Raw genomic sequence first — 24,805 nt, 5'->3', positions numbered from 1 at the left:
ATTATGATCGACTTAAACATTAAATGGAATCGTAATGATTTTAAACTATGACCGACTTAAATGTTCAATAGGACCATGATGGTTTTAAATTACGATCGACCATCACTTAAATTATGATCGACTTTACCGTTCAATGGGATCGCGATGATCAAACTACTTGTTAAATTTCTGGCGGTTGTCATCATTATGAGATAATAATATGGGTTATATGTTAGCTTGTAATGGGTAGAGAATGGTAGGACTGTCTTGAATCTCAAATAGGTTATAAAACATTTCTTTGTAGCTGTTCAACGGGTACAATATAAAAGTAAAACCAGTCTATTTCCAGGACTTTAAGGACAGATCATTATATTGCAAGGAATTGATGATTTCTATAATCAATGCATGACATATATATATATATATATATATATATATATATATATATATATATATATATATATATATATATATATATATATATATAAAGAGAGAGAGCTAACCGATTATATGTATGTCAGTATAATCAGCTCATCTTTAACAAATAATATATATGTATGTGTGCATATCTGTCTGTCTCTTTGTTTAAATGGGTAAAATCAAAGAAATGAGTAAATCTTCGAAATTTCTTAATTTGAAAACAGCCACTAAATTACGTCAGGAAATAGCAAACATGAGAAGCGATGATAAAATAGGCTGGATGGTATCAAGACATTTTCATTCCCCATTTACCTGGGATAAATTAAAGAAATAATTAGATATAAATAACAATTATTTTTCATGTTGAAGGTAATACACGAAAATCGATTTTACAAAATTCAAACAAATTACAGTTTTAAGGAATCAAATGTATTTAATTGGATTCATTTTTGGTTTAAATATTTTCAAGTTCTTTGTAGCTGTAATTTTAAATTTCCCATTATTCCGGATTTCCATTTACTAAACTTATATATAAAAAAATTCCAACAATTAATTTAAAGCCGCAGTGGCTCAATGGTCAGCTTGCCGGATTCACGAGAGAAATGGTACGAGTTCAAATCCAACCATCATACCAGCCTTAATCAGCTACCATAGTGTATCCGTAGGCAAGACACTTTGCTCCATAACCTACTTGTGTTGCCGTGCCATAAAACATCAAACCAAAACTAACAGCTTATTTGATTTTTTTAATATATTCAAATACGGTGACGACAGGTAAAAAAATGTTTTCTTTGATGAAGTACCTATGCAGCTCGAAAATGAACTCCACAAATCTAGATAAAGGGTACCTGCAGAAGATCTAATGTAAAAATAGCTCAAACATTATGTGCTGTGAGAATAGAAGAGGCATGAATATACAGTTACCGACCTTGGGCAGACTTGGAAAAACAATCAGGAAACCTTTCGTTTAATTATAATCTTAACTTCTTTAAAGAGATTATTTCGGAAAGTGAAATGGTTGGTTATCGGGATAAACAAGTTTTGTCCCTATACATGTGTGGAAATGGTCCAATTGATAGTTGGTGGAATTTCATGAATGCTCTCTGTCGATCAACCGCCTTTAAAGATCACTTACCCATGTTCGTGTGCGCTTGAGTAAAGTGATATGTGTGAGAGCTTTTCAGGTGCATCCCATTTGTCTGTGGTTCTTCCTTGAGGACTTTCAGGGTTCCTCCTCCCACAAATTCTATTGATCACGGTATATAGCCTGCCATGTGCTGATAAATGGCTTTAAACTCCACAGAAGTTAGACACTCTGAGAAATGCTAAGGTTATTAGAAGTTTGGTTCATCAATACGTGATACAATTGATAATTTTAATCCATCAACAAATCGAAATATTTGCAATCAACTGAATAGGCAGAAACACAGTCAAAAGCTTTCAAGGTCAAAAATTACAATATTATTTTAGAAGACTCTCTCTCTCTCTCTCTCTCTCTCTCTCTCTCTTAGTTGTGGTCACTATAGCGATGCCAATGAATCATACGGAGCTCAATTACGAGTAAAGGCCGGTGTGAGATTTATGTAATAAGTAACTGATGCCAGTACTCCAGAAATCTGATTAAAATTCGATCTTTGCTGTCCAACGTTAAGATCTGACAATGACAGCTTAAGGGTCATGTTCTGGCGACCTTTGAATTAGCCATAGGAAATGCAGCTTTCAAAATTCGCAAAGTGAATCAAATCATTTGGTAAACTTTTATGCTTTTCATCACAGATCTCTTTCTCCAAACGCGAAGATATAAGACTTAATCTGATTAATTGATAAAATTAGCAATTATGGTAATAGCATAGACTACCAGAACATGACCCTGAGCTGTCGCTGTCAAATCTTAATGTATAAGAGCCGAGATCTGATTTTAATCACATTGGTACTCCAATACGTGCCATTTTTTTTCAGACCATTTGACCGGATTTAAGTCTCCAGGGCTGTGGATTGGTGCCAACAACCTGAATATCAGGTCAGGTTTTCAGTGGATTGATGGGAATGGTTTTGCCTTCATTAACTGGGCACCAGGTATCGCTTTATACCTACTTCTTTCACGTAACCATCTCTCTGCATTATGTGACCTTTGTACATTTAGTTATTGCTGTGTTTAACTTTTCCATTGAATAGTTTTCTTTGCTTGCTTCGAAAACAGAATGGATCCAATTTTGAACTATAGAATTTATCTGTTTGCATATCTACCTACCTACCTACCTACCAACTAACCTGTCTGTCTGTCTGTCCATGCCTCAGGTCCCCCTCTGGCCCTCCTCCCTCCATCTATATATATATATATATATATATATATATATATATATATATATATATATATATATATATATATATATATATATATATATATATATATGTGTGTGTGTGTGTGTGTGTGTGTGTGTGTGTGTGTGTGTGTGTCCGTCCGTCCATCCATCCGTCTGTGTCTGTCTATCGATCTGTCTGTCTGTCTATCTGTCTCTCTATATATCTATCTGTCTGTCTGTCTGTTTCTGTCTATCGATCTGTCTATCTGTCTGTCTATCTATCTACATCATTTAGAGTAGGTCACCAGAAGTTTCATTACTCGTTTCTTTCTGCCTAAAAATTAAATCCAGGAAATGTATGCAGATCATAAAGTAAAAATAGCAACAAAAAATCCCAAAGAAATACCAATATTAAAATGAAGAAAACTATAAAACATTTCTGTCTCTGCTTGTACAGGGGAGCCCAACAATGTCAATAACAATGAACATTGTGGCGAAATGATAACAGGAGGCCCTTTGAGATCGAAATGGAATGATATAAACTGCGAAATCCAGAGAGGGTACATCTGTGAAAAAACCTGTAAGTATTAAGACCTAAGTTTAATATATTTTCTTGTCATGAAAGTAAAATATTTTCTTGTCATGAAAGTAAAATATTTTCTTGTCATGAAAGTAATATATCTTCTTGTCATGAAAGTAATATATTTTCTGGTCATGAAAGTAATTATTTTCTTGTCATGAAAGTATTATATTTTCTTGTCATGAAAGTAAAATATTTTCTTGTCATTAAAATAATATTTTTTATTGTCATGAAAGTAATATATTTTATTGTCATTAAAGTAATATATTGTATTGTCATGAAATGTATGTATTTTATTGCCATTAAAATAATATTGTTATTGTAATCAAACTAATATATTAATTTGCCCTTAAAGTAACATAGTTTATCGTCATTAAAATAAGATATTTGATTGTCATTAAAGTAAAATATTTTATCGTCATTAAAGTAATATATTGAATTGCCAGGAAAGTAACATGGTTTATTGCCATTAAAGTAACAAATTGTTTTGCCATTAAAGAAACATTTTTTGTCATTAAAGTAACAATTTTTTTTTGCCATTAACGTAGCATATTTTAATGTCGTTAAAGTAATATAATTTATTGTCACTAAAGTAATATCATTGTAAAAGGACAGAAAACAAGTCTGCAAGAACTTACAGGTTCCTCTCCATTAAAGAAAACAAAATAAAATTATGAATGGACAATAACAAATAACATACATTGAAGACTAAATACGGAATAGATAGGAAAGATAAAAGAAAAGGTACAATAGAAAACTGCACAGTGGGAAGTAGTATCCAAGGAATGGAAAATTAAATATTTTGCCCCACTTTGTTTTGCATATATTTTGATGTATTTAATAACAAATGTAAAATATCACGAGAGTTTACAATCTTTTGATCAGTAAACGACAACTCTAAATAATGAAATGTAAAAGTCTCCATGTGAATTTTAATTGGTAAATTTAAAGTTTCATTTGTGGATAATTTAATAGTATAATGTTATAAAAGACATTTTCAGTTTACTACAGCTGCTTCAAAACATTTTTAGAAGACTGTGTTATCACAAAATGAGAATTAAGAAACATGGGAAGTATTGCTCTAAAATGAGTATTTTTGGTGCTTCATCCATGAATGCTGTCAGATTTGTAAGGTGTCACAGAGCTTATTTAGCGTAACCAGTCAGGATGAAATATATTTACCGCCTTTTCCTCTAGGCGCCAAAATTTGGATGAACTTGACTTTCCAGGTTTTCGACTAACGGTTTCTGGAAAATTTTCAATTTCGACAGATCCACTATGAAATCGAAGTTAGCCGTGTCCCTAATAGTCCGTCTCGCGATTAAATAAACGAATGCTTAATTTATAAATCACTACCACTACCGACCAGACATTTGAAATCACTGCATTATAGCGATTTAACAAGCGCTTGTCCCCATAAATCTAATTAATTGTTCTCTGGCCCAAACTAATGTGCTTTCTGTAGATCGACTGAAATTTGCCCCATCACAAACATATCAAATAAAGGTGTCACACAATTTTAATGTAATAACATATCTATCAAATAAAGGTGTCACACAATTTTAATGTAATAACATATCTATCAAATAAATGGCGTCACTCAAATTTAATGTAAATTATTAATGTGTAATAACAATACACTTATTGACTTTTTATCACTGACTCATCATTCAAGCTTCTTTAAAATTAATTTTTCCTAACTTGAATGAATATTATGCTGTTTGTTTTTTCTTCAAAAAAGGCTTTACATCTGATTAAATCATTTTGTTTCAGGGGGAACAACGACGATCACAGTCACTCATGCACAGCCTCCTCGTGAGAAAAACTTTTGCTTTCTTTCCATTAACTCTTAAGCAGTTAGTTTTCTATTTAAAAAATTTAAACTTCCTTTGCCTTTATTTTTTCTCTATGTATAGCGATTATAAGCATATACTTGGTAGCTTTAGAAATATCCTCTAATGACCAACATTTGTATGTGCAAAATTCCTCTTCTCGATTTCATGTCACTTGTTGCTAGGGACCACCGTTCTGAAATGCATGATGATCTCCCATACACAACATTATTCAGACAGCCTAATAATTACAGACAGGTATTTTGTACGACCTTCAGAACCAGCCTATGCATGGTGGAATATTAAATACCGTGTTTAAAAGAATTAATGTCAATGACTGGCTAAAAATAATCACCAGAAAAAGAAGGGAAAAAAAATTCAGAAGAAACTTAAATATGGGTATATTGTACGAGGACTTTCATTTTAAAACTATGGTCACATAGGTTTTACCAAATATACATAAGTAATCTCACCAGGTATGATCCTGTATATGATGCAGACGTGTTTTGCCAGTTTTATCACAAAGTAATTCTGTCAAACATTCCGGTCTGACGGAACTGAGTTGTTTGTACCGTATATATGAATGGTGCATATGAATTCTGCAGTGAGGATTTATGGCAATTTGAATGATATTATAATCTTCTCCCCCACCCCCATGTAGCGGGACAAGTATACGGCTGTCCGAATGACCAGATGGCCTATGGAGATTCATGCTACCTATTCAAACAAATGGTCAGCACGTGGAATGATGCACAAAGCTATTGTCGGCAAAATGGGTTGGAACTGGCCAGTATTCTTGACGAAAACGAGCAAAACTTTGTTTACAGTCAACTGCAAGGTAAAATACTCCTAAAGACTTTCAAAATTTTTGTGTCTGGTCAGATGAGAATTCTAATGTTCATATTGGTTTCTCTTATTTGAAACAAAAATGACTTTATAGGAAGCATACATTAAACCTTTTCTTACTGACTGAGTTTTCCCTGAGTGACAAATTAAATCACTGTGCACAGATAAAAGCCCTTGTGTATGTAACTACTGTATCTTTCCACTCGTAAACTGAGAATAATTCAAATTTACAGCTAGAGATACGTATATGTACCCTCACACATACACACTTTGTTGATCAAGACAGGCGCTTTGTTTCTACTTATGTTCAGCTTGTATATTCAATTGATCTCCTTACACTGATAATATTCAGCACAAACAAGTTCATAACATTACTATTCCGCTCCTTGCATTTCTGATACAATGATGAAGTATGTGGCATGCAAACACTGCTGTGCCCTCTTTTCTTGACATACATATATATGCACAAACAGCAACAACAACAAAAAGAAAGCAAAAAACCCACAAGCGTGAAACTAACTGTTAGAGACACCGCCTGTTAAGACACTTAATTTTGCAATCGATGTATTAAGAATTCAAAATATTGTGCATTCTTCTGTTGATTATTCCATAAATATAAAAAAATGAATGCATTTTATATATCGACTGAACCAATGAATACGGTCAAAGCATAGAGCGTCCAAATATATCATTATGGAAACAATCTGGGATTTAATATAAAATCACTCTTTTCTTCTTGTTCTTCTGGTTAAACAGCTGGCACCGGGCTGGAGTACATGAATCAGTATTGGGTGGGGCTCAGTGACATGCAGATCCAGATGACCTTCCAGTGGACCGATAACAGCCCCGTGTCTTACACCTACTGGCGAACTGGAGAGCCTAACAATTGGAATGGCCGCCGCGAAGACTGCGTCGCCATTTACCAGACGGTAAATACGCACATTTAAATGATCTTATTGAAATCCATAACCAGATCAGTAGGGGATATATGAAAGAACTCGACCACAAGTTAAATTGTAACTAGTAAGATCTCTTTAGCATGGGTTCTTGCCAACGCACAACATGTACAATATAAATGAGTAATCCATTCAGATTTCACCATTGACATGTATCATCTACTAAAACACGCTCGTCACCCACCCGTTCCTTGGCAATTGTCATATTTTAGAGTTTGACCAATTTTCATTCTATTTAGTAAAAGTTATAAACACTCTCGACTGCCAGAACTATATACATATTTCAGACCTGGACAACTTTCTGCTTTACTGTGCGAAAGCAAGCAATACCCTCAAGTCTCTGAATCATAGTGTTGTACGTACCCATAATATCATAATGTGATCACTAGACTATCTACTGTTTTGTTATTGAATCCTTACTACAGCAGACAAAGGACATAAACACTTGACAGCCTGATATGATGTTATTTAAATTTTACTGCTACAATAAATTTAGATAGCAAGTGCTACAATTGTTATACTTAAAAATCATCGAACGAATTTGAACGAAGAAACACTAGACACCAACATATTAAATACTAATCATTTAGAAACAGCTTGACTGAGGCAGATGTAAAATGCATTTCAGTACCCATGTTTTAGAATATTACATATAGGTATTTCCAAAGGAACTTAAACAACAATAAACACAAAATTTGAGCAGGAAACATGTACATTCAAAAGACAATAGAAAGAATCATAGCAAAATATCAAAAGAAATGTTATGTCTCTATCAATCAACCAAAATGTGCAAGTGAGCTGGGTTCGTACAGCAAAGGTTTTATAATCTAGGATCTGTGACCGAATAGATTTAAGCGACTGATGATGCAGACCACGCAGAACATTATGCCTAGACAACATAGTGCAAAATCACAAAGCAAGAACTGAAGTTCTTGGTACAATAGAAATATCAGTAATAAACTATATTGTGATGAAATTTTCAGTCTTTAGGGAAGTCGTGAGAAATATGGATATGTGAGTTATGGTAATTTACCATTACATATGGAATGCAATGGTCCTCTATGGGAGTTATGGCAATTTAAATTACATTTAAGACAGAATGGTCCTCTATGGGAGTTATGGCAATTTAAATTACATTTAGGACAGAATGGTCCTCTATGGGAGTTATGACAACTTAATGTTACATTTGAGACAGAATGGTCCTCTAGGGTAGTTATGTCAATTTAATGTTACATTTGAGACAGAATGGTCCTCTGGGGTAGTTATGTCAATTTAACATTACATTAGTATGTTGCAGCTCGCACAATGATTATTCTATTGTTGTTTCAATGTCATGATAAATTCAGCATCAAGATTAAATTCGTGTTTATTTTATTTCATGTCACATTGTTTATAACTAATTTGTTTCTTACTATATCATCGCTAGTTTCCTGAGTTTGATTATTATTTTCTGTAAAGTCTGTGACAATTCTCCGCAGTTGATATATTCTTCTGACTCAAGACACTGCGAGATAAACTAAGTTTGACCATTCGATACTATCATCTACGATCCAAACATTTGTATCAGAGATGGTTAATCCTTGTGACGAATGGATTGTTATAGCTTATCCTAATGTCCATGGAGTGTTGTCCCTGACTTCGTCAGGCGTTAACGCGCCCTCAACCACACTGACAGGAACTAAAACAATATCATTTAGTACACGATTTTGGTTTTCGGACAATCCTGAATTTCAACTTCAATATTTTGTCGTCGCGTATCTGCTGGTCGATAACACAATAGTACAGGTAGATATGAAAATGTTTCTTTATTTAACAAAAATAATTGTTTTTGAAGTGTATCACTATCTTTCTACTTGCAACTGTCAAATCACTTGCTTTCCACATTTGTATAAAATCGTTAAAAAGAGTTTCTCAAATTATCTCATGCATTATTTCGCATTGAATTTTATTTGACTGTAGTCTGACTAATTACTTTAACTCTCATAATTCTGGATCAAGAGATCTATGATCATCAGTTATTTCTTTATAATAATCCACAAGGTTTTTCAGCCATTGGTGCGGAGACAATCCAACAAAAGGTGGTGGTTGACCATGATCACCAGACTATTATAACAGTATTATTCAACAATAGCACATCAAGAAACAGTTTAGTGTTTCTAGTGACACTGTACATATCTCATCCCAAATAATACCCATTGGATTATATTTTAACCAATTCGTTCAGGAGTCCACGCGTCTCCTTTCCACTGAAAAAAGCTGTGATAAGTACAAGATTTTACACCTCGTTCGTTCATTTCTCTGGCGAGTCTGTGTGTGGGTGTTAAAACAATCATGTCAACACAACTATGACAAAATAATTCGATCGCACGTGTTGTTTTACCAGAACTACCTGGTCGGTTGAGATAAACAGTCTTATATCCAGCCACAGGATCATATAGAGATGGTGCTGATGAAACTTTTGATATTGTATTATTTTTGTAATAAATATCTTTGATATCAACGTTGGCAGATTCAGAATAACTAAGTATCTTTGCTTGTTTTATTCTCTATTTGCATCAGCGCCAATATGTAGCTGTTGTAGCAATCCTGTTTTCTTGCTGACATAATATGAATCTGTGGCGACTCTAACGGCAAATTTAGAAAATCTGTTCACCATCGATAATACATTTATCAAAATGTATGCGAGCATTAAAGATCTTAAATGTGTAAACTGAAGTGACTCACCATCATTGTAATTAACAATTGTACCTAATTTAGTTCCGTCCGATAAGTTAATATTACTTCGACTTATAAACGTATTTTTCTTCGTTATATCAGCAATTATAAAATCTAGTTCGGCAACATCTATAACTAATCTTGTACAATGTCGTTTATGATCATATGATCCTCCTTGGTAAATTTACCTATTATTTTTCAGCCAAGATCTTTTACGTTTTTATTCTCAAAATCATTCATATCAGGATTTTCATCATCAGAATATTTCTTTTCTTGTGGTAACCAAACTTGTTTCTGTGAACTATATGATATAATTGCTTCACTTACAACCAACGATATCAATATTTTTACATGAAGCATTTATCGTAATACTACTCATGGTGCCCACATTTTCTCTGAAAAGTGTTTGCCAAATGAGACTTAACAGATCATATGGAGACCTTCGTCATACTTAAATGGCTCGATACAAGTGAATCCAGTCAAGTCAAAAGAAGGTAGAGGTCCATTTATCGATATTCTGGTCATTTCGTGGGTTGGATGTCCATATCTGTTACAATATTTCGAACATTCCCCCATTCCCAAAAAACGTCCGGGATAACATGCCACCATTCGACACAACTTGATGTTATATCATCTAGAAAATAAAATTGAGTCGGTTTCCACGAATTTTTCTCTCTAGCAAAATGAGCCACAGCAGATGGAACAGTAAAACAATTACTCAGTAATTGTTCAGTCCTGACATCATCAGGGTTATGGGTATATTTCAACACAATATTTTACATTTCTTCGTGGAGAGATTCTGTACGATAAATATCTCCATAAGGCCATACAAATTGAGCACAGTTTCCATCATATGAACTTTGAAATAACCATACTGATACAGGATCGTTCTTATTTAAACTTATTTCGTTTATAAACTCAAACACATCACCGTTATAAAATTTAACATGTCGATCTTGTGGAAATATTGTCACCGCAGAAGTCCAAGCATGCGCATTGCGATCAACGATATTTATCGGAGCTAATTTCGATTTATATTTCGATTTGTATAATACTTCTCCTATTATTGTTTTTACTTTTATTATGAATTTTAGTGGGGTTTTTTTCTAACTTAGCAACATCATTGATTGTAACTCCTTTATCCTTGACTGATTCAGCCCATTTGTATATTTTTTCACGTCGTAGATCTGTTAGGTTATTTCCTTCTGTGGCGTTTGTGAAATGTTTCGTTAATTCGCTCGGCTACACAATTGAATGTCAAGGACGAAAATTTCATTGGTTTGAGATCATTAACGCTTTGTCATTCAGCGGATATATTGCATAAATAACTGTGGTCAGAGGATATGCTCGCTCATAATACGATTTGTCAATACCAGTCAATATTCCTGGAATTTTTTTTTAACGTAACAATATTTCCGTGTATTAACATGGACAGGGTCACGTTTGTCATGGATAATCCAAGTATCGTCTACTTCCGCAATAAATTTTATTCTAAAAATATAATTGATTGTCGAGATAACTAATAATCGTTGTCGTTCGATCATCGTTCATTGTAGCATCGAAAACATTTTTATTGTTAATACTTTGAATGTTGACCACACAAGAAATGCACAATCGTCACGAAATTCTTTTTTGGCGTGACGAATACGTTTAATCAGAGTTTTCGTCTGATCAACCAGAGCTCTCCTCGCTCGGCAAGTCAGGGGTTCTTCTGTCAAGATCGAATCGGGCTTTAGAAAGTTCGATTGTAGATAATCTCTCAAACTCTTCATATTATAATTAAGACAAATATATATTTAAATTGAAATATAATTGTATATATAATGATTCAAACAAAGAATAAATGCAATTGGTTGATGATAGGTTCTACAACTCCCTGTGACAAATCTTGTGTAAATGAATTCTGCGGACTGCATTTACAGTGTACGGAGAGGAAATTATGGACGAAACCCGTGTTTGAAATGTGGTGTTGGGGTTAGAAGAGAAACGCAGTTGTGTTTGAAAGTGGTGGTAAAAATACAGATAGCTGAAACGATATTATGATTTTAAAAAAAATAACACCAAAAATGATAAGGTTATAAGAAATGTGAAAGATTATCTAACTAGATTTTTAAAATATTAATTTAGACATTTAATCATTTAAACAAATAATATTATATATAAATGGAGCAAAAAATAATTTGTGAGATCCCATCATCAAGAATTATAAGGCGTCCCGTGATAGCATCATCAGACACTGTCGACTACAAAAGCTCGTCGGTAATGTCACTAATACTGGTTATCTCGTGATCAATACTAAGGGGGATAAACAGTATTCCAGTCACATGTTCGTCTATGAATGTTTTTTAGGGTACTCGAAGACGGTCTTGTGATCGATCATATTAATTACCAGAAACTCGATAACTCTTTTAGTTAATTTGAGAACCATTACACAAAGCCAGAAAAGCAGATTTGGAAATACTGGCAAACCTTAAAAAATTGCAAGACTTGTTAAGTCTGTAAATAAAGAAACTGAATAAAAAAAATTACAATCAGAGAACGCAGCTGGTAAAAATTTTGATATTTCAGTGCGTTCGGTAAAACATGTCGAAGTTAATATTACTAAATCAGTCTTTACAAAAAAAACATAAACAGAAGAATGTTTTCATTATTGTTGAAGGAAGATATCTCCAGTAGTTGCTATTATTATAATTACTATTTATTTATTTATTTTTGTCTATATTCTACATCGCTAAATCTGATGCTTTTATTTTTGGTATGACAAATATATAAATTACTATAAAATTTAAGCATTATTGAAGAGAGATAACTCTTTTTCTCTTGTGGAGTTGTTGTTGTTGGGGGGTTTAACGTCATTTTTCAGCACACGATAGGATATGCATGGCGGCCAGTATTAACGGTGGAGGAAGAACCTGGGAGAACCCCAGAAAGAACCACTAACCCACGAGAAGCTACTGGCAATCTTTCTCACATACCCACATTAGCAGAATCCTAGACTCGAACCCTCGCAGACAGAGGTGAGATGGCAGTGATCCGTAACGGAGAGCGCTTTGAACCACTCAGCCACTCGGGGGCCCCCCTCTTGTAGAGTAACTCAGTAGTTACTGCGAATGACCTCAAGAAAACATATAACTCTGTAGCTTTTTTTCTCCATTGAACTTTAAAAAAATTCCCCATCGTATTGCAAATAATGTAACCAAATCGGTATTTTCAAAGCAATACAAACAAAGGTATCTTAGTTCAGGGCATAATTCTATCGTAAGACAGAGTAATGTCATGCTTTTTTATGACTTCGGTGATGATATACGTCAAGGGGAATAATTCTGTTAGATAAGGTAGAGCCTGTAATCAAGCAAATAATTTTAATTTTATATTTTGACCAATAATATTGTTTTCTTTCATTTTTTAAGAAACATTATCCTTTTTTCTGAATTTGCCAATGTTCTTGCTTCATCTAGATTTTTTAAGCGATAATAATAAAGAACATGAACAATAAATAAACAACACACCATTACGTTAGCTACTTTTAACTATATTTGCAATACAGTATTTCAACCCTTAAAGATGTACATCCCGATATCGGCAAAACTACTATATTTCAAATGATGTATGTCGACTTTGCATTTGTCAGTGCAGAAATATAACTATACAATGTTTTCTGGAAAATCAGAAATAAATCCTCGCGGTAATTATTCAGTACTGTAACAATTCAGCAGAGGTGACTTTATAATAATTTCTGAAACATATCTCTGTAATATGTGTACAGTGGTACAATGCTAGGATGTTGGATTCTCATAATCGCGGTGCGGCGATCGAAACCGGTGACTGACAACTGTCGACGGTGGTGATAATTGCGTGTTATCTATATAAGAACCAACCCCAAGATCGAACAGAAAAAATACACCCTCCCTACAGTCACCACATGTTGGATGATCTTTTGCACTCTTCCGGGGTTGATTATTGTGGGAGGGGGGTCGGTATAAAAATCTGTTGAACGTAGAGAGGGCCCCCGATATACACTGTGCTGTTCTTAAAATTAAGTTATAGAATTAAGATTATGCCGTCTATATAATTGAGATTGTATATACGCTGTAAATGGCTCAATACAATGCTGTAAATATGCTACTATATGTGTTGTGCCAACCGTAGAATAAAGTTAATTAAGATTATAATTGTGTCGTCCATAAAATTAAGTTAATTAAGTTAATGTTTTGTCGGCAATAAAATTAAGTTAATTAAGATAATGTTGTGCTATCCATATAATTTAGCTAATTAAGATTATAGGTTGTGTCGTCCATAAAATTAACTTAATTAAGATTATATGTTGTATCGTCCATACAATTAAGTTAATTAACATTATCTGTTGTGTCGTCCATAAAAATTAAGTTAAGTTAATGTTATGCTGTCCATAGAATTTAGTTAATTGAGACTGTATGTTGTGTCGTCCATAAAATTAAGTTAATTAAGATAATATTGTGCTATCCATATAATTTAGCTAATTAAGTTATTGTTGTATCGTCCATACAATTAAGTTAATTAACATTATCTGTTGTGTCGTCCATAAAATTAAGTTAATTAAGATAATATTGTGCTATCCATATAATTTAGCTAATTAAGCTATTGTTGTATCGTCCATAAAATTAAGTTAATTAACATTATCTGTTATGTCGTCCATGAAATTAAGTTAATTAAGTTAATGTTGTGCTGTCCATAGAATTAAGTTAATTCAGATTATGTGTTGTGTCGTCCTTAAAACAAATATTAGATGTTTTGCCGTCCAAAACAAAACAAAGTTCGATGTTTGCTTTAAAAAACGATGACCTTATATATATATATATATATATATATATATATATATATATATATATATATATATATATATATATATATATATATATATATATATATATATAATGAATTATAAAAATATTAATAATATTATTTCTGCAACAAAAAATTGTTTTAAAAGACGGCTTAAACATTATATTTGATATAGAAAAAATCATTTGTTCAGAATACAATTTTATTAAGCAGATGCAATAAGCAATGTTCCAATGTTTTACTGAGGTCAAGGAAACATAAGTTTAAAAATTCGTATCCTCTCAAGTGTGATCAAAAAATTAGATCAGAATTTGCTCACGAATACGAAACAAAAAAGACTGTTAAGACTCGTATAAGACATTTAAGAAAGTTTATGTCAGATTATGACATTTTGGCAACTGGAGTCCCTGACCCTAGAGAAAATGAAAGTGAATAAAAACAAGTGTATTATGTATTCTGAAAATTTATTAAGATTATAATATTTATTCTCGACTTTCAGATTTTTTTTCTTCTTCTGATTATAATTTTTTTATACTGAATTATATCTGATTTTCTTTGCAACATCGATATTTTAGTAAAATTTAGTCAAAATTTATCGTTGCTTTCACCGATTTTAGTCTATTTGTCAGAGAAAATCAAACTGCAGATTTTCGAAGGGTCACACTTCACGTGATTCTAAATAATTTAGGGTTTATCGACAAATTCTCAAGTAACACACACGCGAGGACTATTTTTATGTGATTTTTGCCTGATTTGTACCATATTTGCGAGGAAAAATTGAAAATTAATCGAAAAATCCCAAACTCAATTACAGAACCGCGAAGGTTTTCACCTGAGGATAATCTGCGATTTGGCTGATTTTCATTGCCAAATCAACTAAATCTTGCGAAAAAATGACGATAAAATTCAAGAAAAAAATGACCAAGACTCAGAAGGATCTTTCAGATTTTTTAATTTTTCAAATATAAATAATAATTCTGTAACTTTCAGAAAATTTCTATAATTTTACATATAAATTTATATTCAGAAATTCTCCACGTAAATCAATTAAATGTCGGGATAGGTCAGTAAATTTAAAATGTATTCTGGACAATAAATTACTATGACATCATAGATAAACCGGATTAATCGGTTCTGGTACAATCAAATATCCAGGAGGTGTAAATGTCTATAAAATATATCCTTGTTGAGCCTGACTAGATTTTTGAAGATCTTTTTGATAGCTGCCACCAATTGCATCGCATACAAGATTAACTGCGATCGTTGATGTAATATTAACAACTCCTGGTGAAATATGACGCCATCCTCCGTATGGATCATTGTTATACTTGAGAAGATATGCTGGTGGGGCGATTTTTCTCCATGACCCATCAAGTTTAGGAAAAGTTTCATTAATAACTTTTTTTATTTCCTCTTTATTAAATTTCGGTACAGCAAATGTAAAATCACCAGGTCCTTTATACTCTTCTTTTGTTATTTTATAATGATTGATAAATGGTTTTCTAGGGCAGGGGAAAGAAACGGCTTGTTTAAATAATTCTTTAATGAAAGTGTCATTAACATAACCATAATTCGATTCTGCTTGATTTAGATGTATTGTTTCAACGACCTGTTGTTTTATATCACCATTAGAGTACTGTGATAAAGACGAAAATAAGTTTCGTATTTTATTGATTGATCTCAGAATTAATGGGATCGGAATACATTTTATAAATGTCCAAATATCTTAATTCATCACGAAAAGCATATATATTATATACACCATAAGTTCCATTCCACATGATAATATTTCGATATTTTGGAGTTGTTATTTTTATTTTTTCATTTGTAAGAAATTCGTTTAATTTTGGTTTTATTGGACCTTGGTAAACATATGCTTTCTCAGGCCATCCTAACACGGATCTGATCGATGGCTGATAAATATCAACGACGTAATCTGGTGAATTTATTCATATCGCGGCCGATAAAGATGGTTAGTGAACTATTATATCTATTTTTTTTATTCTTTTTCACTTATTGATTTAATTCTGAGATGAAATTCACCATTGATTTGTTCGCATTTATAAATACCTGTAGGTACACCGGCAACTTGCCAATGGGGAGTTCTATCTCGTTTATTTTTATTTTTAAATACAAGCGAATTATTTGCTGGTAATCCACCAAATACTTTTGATCTGATATTTGACCAACTGTAATATACTCGTAATTGTGTAAGAGCTATTTCTTTTACTGGAATTGCAGTTGGAAAGTTGACACTAAAGTCAGGATTGGTTGAGCTTACTGATGTCATCGTGGTTTTCAACGGTGTTGTATTAGTGACTCTTTTGCAGTAATTCGTTCTGCATTATTATTATTATTATTATTATTATTATTATTATTATTATTATTATTATTATTAATTTATTTATTTATTTATTTGTTTATTTATTTATTTATTTTTAAACCGGAAACATTTGTCTCTTCGCGGTAAATCTTAATCATTTCTGCAAACTCGGTGTCTGAAATTATTCCATCTCTAAGACCTGAAGATATCAGCAAGGAAAATTTAGAATATGACACTGTTGTTATATGAAGTTTTATTATGTATTCATGTAATTTTGCATTTGTGCACATGCATATCTTTCTTGCGATAATATTGAGAATTCGAGTTGTTCTTGCTGATGAAATATAGATTGTTTTAATTACTGGTGCCACCGCAAGCACTGGTGTTCTTGTTGATAATAATACGCCCATTCTAGTAATTGACGCAGAATAAACAATAATGTCAATAGTAATTATACGCCGATTGTATTTTATATTTCAATTGTATACTCATCAACGATATTTTTAGCTTAGTCTGCCATTCACATGCTTGATTGTATCTAAATTTTCGAACGTTGATGGAAAGGCTCATTATATTAAGTGGGTGGTAATTTAGAGACTAATTCAAGACACCAATTGTAAATCAAGCCTAGTATTTTTTCTTCCGATTCCACAGTAAATATTTCCTCGTCGTTTTGCTCCAACATGACTACCATAGATACATCTGACGGAGTCAGGGGATAACAGCATGAAATTGTGGTAGATATTATAAATGTTGTAACACCAAGTACTGAGAGCTTGTGTATACCGGTAACCTCAGCGCGATGTTTGATAGATTTATTAAGTGGTGAACATAATGCTTGTCCAGACGCTGCTGTATACACTGAACTGTCAGTGTTTTCTTTTTATTTCGGAGAGTTTAATACCAACAAATGTCATTTTTTCAAAGAACTCGTCAATAATCCCATTTATTCTTCTGCGATAATTCAAAAATGTGTTTACATGAGTAAAATAATCAGATTTAAATGTGGTTATTGTATCATTAACTGAAAGTAACGAGTTCATCACTGGAATGTTTCTATTGTCCACTATATCTTCGTTGCAGCTTCATCGTCTATTGATGTTTCTCTCAAATATGCAATGGTATTACTAGCCATATTGAGATTACCATTCATTGCATCACCATATTTTTGTACTCGACCATAACTATTATCTATTATCGTTGACATAATAACACCAGGCTTAATTTTTCTATTACTATCAAACCCAGCTATGTTATTTTCAGTTACTCCATTAATTTTAACGATAATATCGATTAATGAAAGATTGCTTGCTTTTAATGTTCTTCGTTTATCTTGAAATATAACCACTTCGTTTGGATCTACATTAGCAAGATTTAATAATTCAGATATTTCATCGGTAATCTGTTTACTTATATTTGCATGAGTTATTCCGTCAGTTTTTTGTTTTTGTTTAGAGGAAGATCTTCCGTAAATATGTATCATTATACTTTAAGATCTATTTAAATTGTCTAATTGCATAATCGTGCACTACCTTATGAGATGGAAATGTTGATCTCGATACAGCGTCGAGTACAGCAATTACTTCACGGCCGCATATTGGCGGATCTGTTATTGTTTGTCTTGGTAATATTGAATACCAAACTGGAGTTTTTATTGTGTTTATGTGATTTATACATTCTTTCTGTGCAGCCAACCCATACGAATCAAAATAAACAATTCCTTGTGGATCAATCGCGTATGCAACCCAATGAGTACTGCGGCGAGAACTTTCATCAAAATTAATGATACCGGTTTCAATATTATCTGGTCGTTCTGTTTATTGATCATGCATAAAAACACCTATAAAATGTTTGATATTTAATCTTTTAGCAGCATCAAGTAAATCACAAATTACATTGGAAGAAGACGCTTTGCGTCTAACGAAGTGTTCCTGGAAATCTCAGACCTTTTCCTTATCGATAAGGGGTTCCTGATAATCTTAGACCTTTCCCTCTTTTTTAAATCCTTTTCCTGTTGCTTTTTAATGCCAGTCTAGCAACGTTTCCTACAGCACCAAGTGCGGCTGTTTTGTAACAGCTGGAGCTGCAGCGCCTATTGACGCTGCTAATATAGCTTCAAGAAGTGGAAATATACCACCTGTTTCAATTGAGTCATTAATCGCACCCGCAGAGATACTAATTGTAATGCCTGTTTTTGATTGTTTAGTGCTTTTGAAATGTTTAAGTTGACGTTCTGATAATAATAACTTATTTTGACCACCTACGAGTTGATCTCGATTTAGTGATATTTTCATTCCACAGTTCTTTGCTGAATTTTATTGAATCTTCTTAATATGACCAGGAGTCAGACTGACACTAACAAGATGATATGATATTATAGATATCATGAGTAATCAAATTTACACATCATTTTGTAAACGGTGTTACATATTTTCCACTGGGGTATCAATAACTCTCATTCGTCCACCAACACCATCATGCAACATTGATTTGTCGCTAAGTAGAACTGCAATTGCTCTATAATTAACACCAGCGCCTGGATTTACACGAGCTCGAAAATGAATATCAACAACAGATTGTCTAGACAAATCAAGATGTTCCAGTGAAAAGTAATAGATCGGATACAGATTTCTAAAATCTAACTCTGACATTTTTAAACCGGTATCTATATTTTGATCATTTCCCATGAATCTCATTAAACAATGATATGAATGTGCTATGCAATTATTTTCAAAATTTAAAATTATATCTTTGGATGGTTCTTGATGTCCATTTATCCATAAAGAAACTTCACTAACTGCAAAATTGTCAAATATCATATGACTACGTTCTTGACTATCTAATCGATCAGCATTTTGTAAAGCGATAAATATATGCCTTGGCGAAGAAACTCCTTGTTGTGATGCAATATGTCATGTAAATAACCCAGCAATATTACTCTGAATGCTTTCTGTGGTCATTGTTAACCACGATAACAATAATTTACCACCTGAATCCAAAAAAGAAAGTAATTTTTGTTCCTCAGCAATTGATGAAGTCATTACTAGCATCCACAATGAAAGTTTAAACAATATTAATTTACCAGCAGCAACAACGTCTGGTCGCCAAATAGTATCATTATGGTTACCCTTTCTTACAAGTACAGTTGTATGTTTTGCTCCAACTATAACCTTTCTGACATTTCTACAAAATCCAAAGATGTGTGATAATCGAATAGTGCATGAAAATCCTCTACAACCAACTTTCAAAATTCATTTACGTATAGCAAATTCTCGGTTATAATTTGGTCTGATGTTAATAATCATGTTTTCACCAACAATGTCAGCAGTGCCTGCATTGTTTCTTGGTTGTCTTCTATCATACTGGTTTCTTTCAGGATGATCCATGTTATCTTTGACAAACGTCATTTACAGGACCAGCTGATCTTGTATAATCATCTGAATATCTTGCTAAATTTACTATCGTTGTAGCAACATCAACGTCTTTTTGAATTGTTTCAATATTTCTTCCGTCAATCATTTATGTAGCGCTATCAAACTATGCCATAATACCATTATTAACAAAACCATCTACAATATCGGCTCCATATGCTGTATTAAGTGGGACATCTGTTACAAGCTCTCCTTCTACTTCAATGAATGTTTCAGCAGGTAAGAAATATCTGCTTGTATCTTGAACTTGTAGTTCGATTCTTCCTCGTGCGTTAGGTACACCTCATATAGATTCATCTTTAAAACTTGGTGCGTCCATGTCGAACGCTGGATCGGATATACGCTTGAACATTTTATTATAACTATCTTCGTCTAACAAGAAGACCACTTCCTGAAATAAAACTTATATTTATCGGCTTAATTTCATTTATCAACTTTGCAGGAGCGACTTCATTAGCAGCCAACTCTGCTAAGTTTTTCATTTGCAGCTTGATTTATTATTTGACTAGCATTTCCAGGCACCACTTCGGTGCTGGCCAGTTTCACTAGTGGCTGAGGTTTTCGTCGTATTAATCATGTTAATCTTTCTTTGATTGCTGAGAATGCTTTACCAGCAACATTACCAATTGCGCCAGGACTTTTTTCACGAACAGGATCAATAGATTTCATTCCTAGTTGATTTGCAATCGGTATTGCTTTTGGGGCTATCCTCGCAAATAAACTTTTAACAACATCGCCAAGTCCATCATCGTAAATTGCTTCGAAAGTTGGTAATCGCGAATTCAACACCCTGATCGGTCAACATTGAGCATTATGTACGATCATCTTATTTACTATTTATTTATCTAATCGCTGTAATAATCATCAATGATTCCATCGATAAGAGATCGATAAACATTAATCTACATGATACCGCCTCTAAATAATCTTCGACAAATATCAGCTGCTTCATTAATAATTTCTGGAGAATTATTTCCAGCACGTTTCCATCTTATGATGATTTCTAGTTGTTCTACACCAGAAAGAACATTGTTAGGAAAAGCAATAAAACCACTTCCTTGAGTAACAAAACCACTGCCAGTTGCTCCTTCTTCGTCACTTGTTGTTTGATCCGCTTTTGTCTTCCATAGTCGTAAGGGTGATCTTTCTACATTTTCTTTTTTAAGTCGCTCTCTAGGCTTTTCAAGTTTGAACATCCTCTCTTGCTGTTGTGAAGAAGATTATTGTTGTTCTATTTGTTGCTGAGGTTGAGGAAGTTGATAGGAAGGTTCTTGCTCAGAAGTATTTGTTTGAGAAGATTCTGACTCCATTGGTAATCTTTGCCCTGTGTTTCCATCATCCTGAAATAATTGTCTATTCCTGCAAAACAATTTTGATACAACGGATCACTCGAGTTTATTTGGTCAATTTCTTGGTTAATACAGAAAACCCAATTATGCCATATTTTACGATATAAACCCTTAACATAACCCACCTAATTCAAATATATTGTCATTCTTTTATTACTTGCTAACCATTCTCAGTAAATTTTTCCTTGATATCAACTTCCCTTCTCCCTTTTATTTTTATCTTTGTTGTTTCTTCTTCTTCGTCGATACCTTCATGCTCGAGTTGTGCAGTAGTTTGTGCGGCAGCTATTTCAGTTGGAAGTCCTCGTAAAATCTTTTTCGTTTGTTTAGTTCTTCTTGCTAATATTTTCAGTTTGTTCAGCTGAGTTTGACTTACTGGTGGAAGAAGACTTTCAGTGTCAGAAGCAACTCTTTCAGTTATTTTCGTAACAGACTTAAATAATTGTTCTGCATCTTCTGCAAATTCAGTTTGAGATTCTTGTCGTTCTTGTAGTTTTTACCTGACACAATCACGAATGGAAGAAATTTCTTTACTGCTTCTAGTCGCTCTCGAGCTAATCTAGCTGTGTAAGATTCCGTAGCTGGTGCCATTATTTTATCATTGATGATTTAATTACCCTCGCGGATTTATAACAATAAATTTATATGATCCTGGATCACGATATCTTATAAGTCTTGATAAAATATTTGGATGAGAGCTTGATTTAATTACTCACACATTTGTAGCAACAGAGAGGGTGCGACCTCAGTGAAACGTCACGGTGGGGTAAACACATGCACATACTTTTTAAAAAACACTAACGACACAAATAAAGTAACAAAAATTTAACCCAATCAGAGAAACTCTCGGTAAGTTAGAGGCTTTGTTTGGCGTTTTTGACCTTATTTTTTTCATTGTCGTAGGAAGCTTAATTTTTTTTAAAATGACTTTCTAGCGAAAGGTCTGTTCTCCCTCTCTGCTGCTCAGGCACTTTTGTAAGAATCAACCGTACTCAAAGAAAACAAATTCTTGCGAAAAAGAGAATGCAGCATTTTACTTTTTGTATCTTTTGTGTATGAACACTAATTTTAAATAAATTACCAATAAGGAAGACGATGTCATACTCTAACTGCAGAGTGTTAAGACTGTGCAGTTTGTCTACATAATCCGAGTAGATTTCAGTATTATATCCTTGAAACGGTAATTAGAAGAAGAATATTAACATATTTTAAGCTAATCTTAATATGATGCCAACTATGTGATTAGCATCAATCTCTAAAACAAATTAATATCATTGCTGTATTTAATATACCACAAGATGGCTACATCGCCCTTTCTACAGATACTGCATCATGGCCATCTTATAATACTGTGTTTGTCAGTATGCAACTTTGTATTTGTATAAAGAACAAAAATTAATGGAAGAAAAAAGTAGTTATGCTAGACACTGAATTAGTGGATTGTCTGAGCGAAATAATCTCGATCATTCACTGAAGTGAAATAATGTCATATTTCCTCACTGCCTTTCATTAGACACTGATAACAGAAGCAAGACATTTTGTAGTCATTGTTCGACAGTTGTGTTGTTGAGCAACAGTTACAGCTGCATCCGGTTGAGGACGAACCGAATTCAGATCCAACAAGGTGGCTATTCTATTTTTCTTATTGTGATTTTTTACTTTGAATGAGGAAATAGATCTGCAGTTTGTATTTTCTGTGTGATTATTCACAAAACCCAGCAGCACATTACCGCCACAGCATGCAGGATCAAGTAAGCAATCTACAACTTCAGTATGTTATTCATATTGCTGGCCAATACGTTGGAAAAAACAATGCAAAAGAAAACTTGCTTACTACGAGTAACTAATGGATATATTTTATCCACTTAGCCATTCCAGAAAATAAAATATTTTTCACCCACTTTGCCACTCGAGAAAATACAGAGTTCTGAACCCAATCAATGAAATATATCCATTTTTCGCACATTTGATGTAAATATCCTCTCCCTAAAACCCCTCCCCAATTCATAGGATTAAGTGAGTGTTTATATTTAAAAAATATCATAGACTTAACCTCCTTTGGGTGTGTAACACATGTAATTATATGTTTGTATAAAGAAAAAGAATTTCAATAATGAAAAACATAACACCCTTTTATCTGTGCAAATGTGTATTTGTATGGGAAGAAATAATAATTGGAATGGAAAACAATATTACACTACACACTCATTTGTGCTTATGAGTTTGTCTTTCTATGAGAGACGCATAACACCTTTGCCTCATTTGAATGCATAAATGTGTTTGTATGAAAAAGACATATCATCTATTTTTTGTTTTTGTAGGGTTTAACGCCATTTATCAGCAAAATATAGGCTATACCTGGCAGCCAGTATAAATGGTGTAGGAAGAGGAAGAACCCGGGAAAACCCCGGAAAGAACCACCGACCCACGTGAAGCTACTGGCCAGCTTTCTCACATATTCACATTGGCTGAGTCCGAAACTTGAACCCATGCGGACAGAGGTGAGATGGTAGCGATCTGTAACGGTGAGCGCTTTAGACTACTTGGCCATATTACATATATCTTCATTTAAATGAGTAAATATGTTTGTATGTAAAAGACATCATACCCTGCCCTCACATTTATGTCTAAATGCATGGTTGCATGAAAGAGACATCACACCCTATCCTCACATTTATGTCTAAATGTATGGTTGCATGAAAGAGACATCACATCCTATCCTCATTTGAATGGCTAAATGTGTGTTTGCATGAAAACGAAACCATACCCTATGAAACAGACATCGTACCATGTTTACTGTTGAATGTGTAAATGTTTTTGTATGAAAAAGACATCATAACCTATCCACGTTTTCATGTGTGACAGTTTTTATATGAAACAAACATCACACCCTATACCGATCTGAATGTATAAATTTGTTTTATATAAATAAGACATTACTTTACCCTTGTTTTTATATGTAAGTGTGTGTTTCTATAAAATAAAGACATCATACCCATCCTCCTTTGAATGCGTAAGTGTATTGTGAGATGAAAAGGATGTCTTAGCCTATTCTTCTTTTGTGTAACTGTTTGCTTGCATGAAAAAGAAACCATGCCCGATCCTCATTTGAATGGGTAAAATTGTTTTCGTATAAAACCTACATCATACCCTAACATTGTTTGCATTTGTAAATGTGTATTTGTATCAATAAAAAATCACCTCGTTTATTTTCAAGTCAACAGTACCCTCCTTGAATTCAGCCATAAAT

General features: G+C 33.3%; 1 protein-coding gene across 1 annotated transcript in view; it reads left to right on the top strand.

The window, feature by feature from the left end:
* Positions 1 to 24,805, top strand: part of LOC149791646 (macrophage mannose receptor 1-like) — a 114,807-nt gene that overhangs the window by 54,523 nt on the left and 35,479 nt on the right. The window contains exons 15-19 of the mRNA XM_089970199.1: positions 2,359 to 2,475; positions 3,160 to 3,282; positions 5,056 to 5,097; positions 5,776 to 5,952; positions 6,717 to 6,889. Coding sequence (XP_089826325.1) covers positions 2,359 to 2,475; positions 3,160 to 3,282; positions 5,056 to 5,097; positions 5,776 to 5,952; positions 6,717 to 6,889 — 632 coding nt within the window. The remainder of the gene's footprint in view (positions 1 to 2,358; positions 2,476 to 3,159; positions 3,283 to 5,055; positions 5,098 to 5,775; positions 5,953 to 6,716; positions 6,890 to 24,805) is intronic.

This window comes from Sinohyriopsis cumingii, chromosome 9 (genome assembly GCF_028554795.1).
Source record: "Sinohyriopsis cumingii isolate HCF-2022 chromosome 9, ASM2855479v2, whole genome shotgun sequence".
Classification (NCBI taxonomy): Eukaryota; Metazoa; Mollusca; class Bivalvia; order Unionida; family Unionidae; genus Sinohyriopsis; species Sinohyriopsis cumingii.
This window is presented reverse-complemented; position numbering and strand designations above follow the sequence as displayed.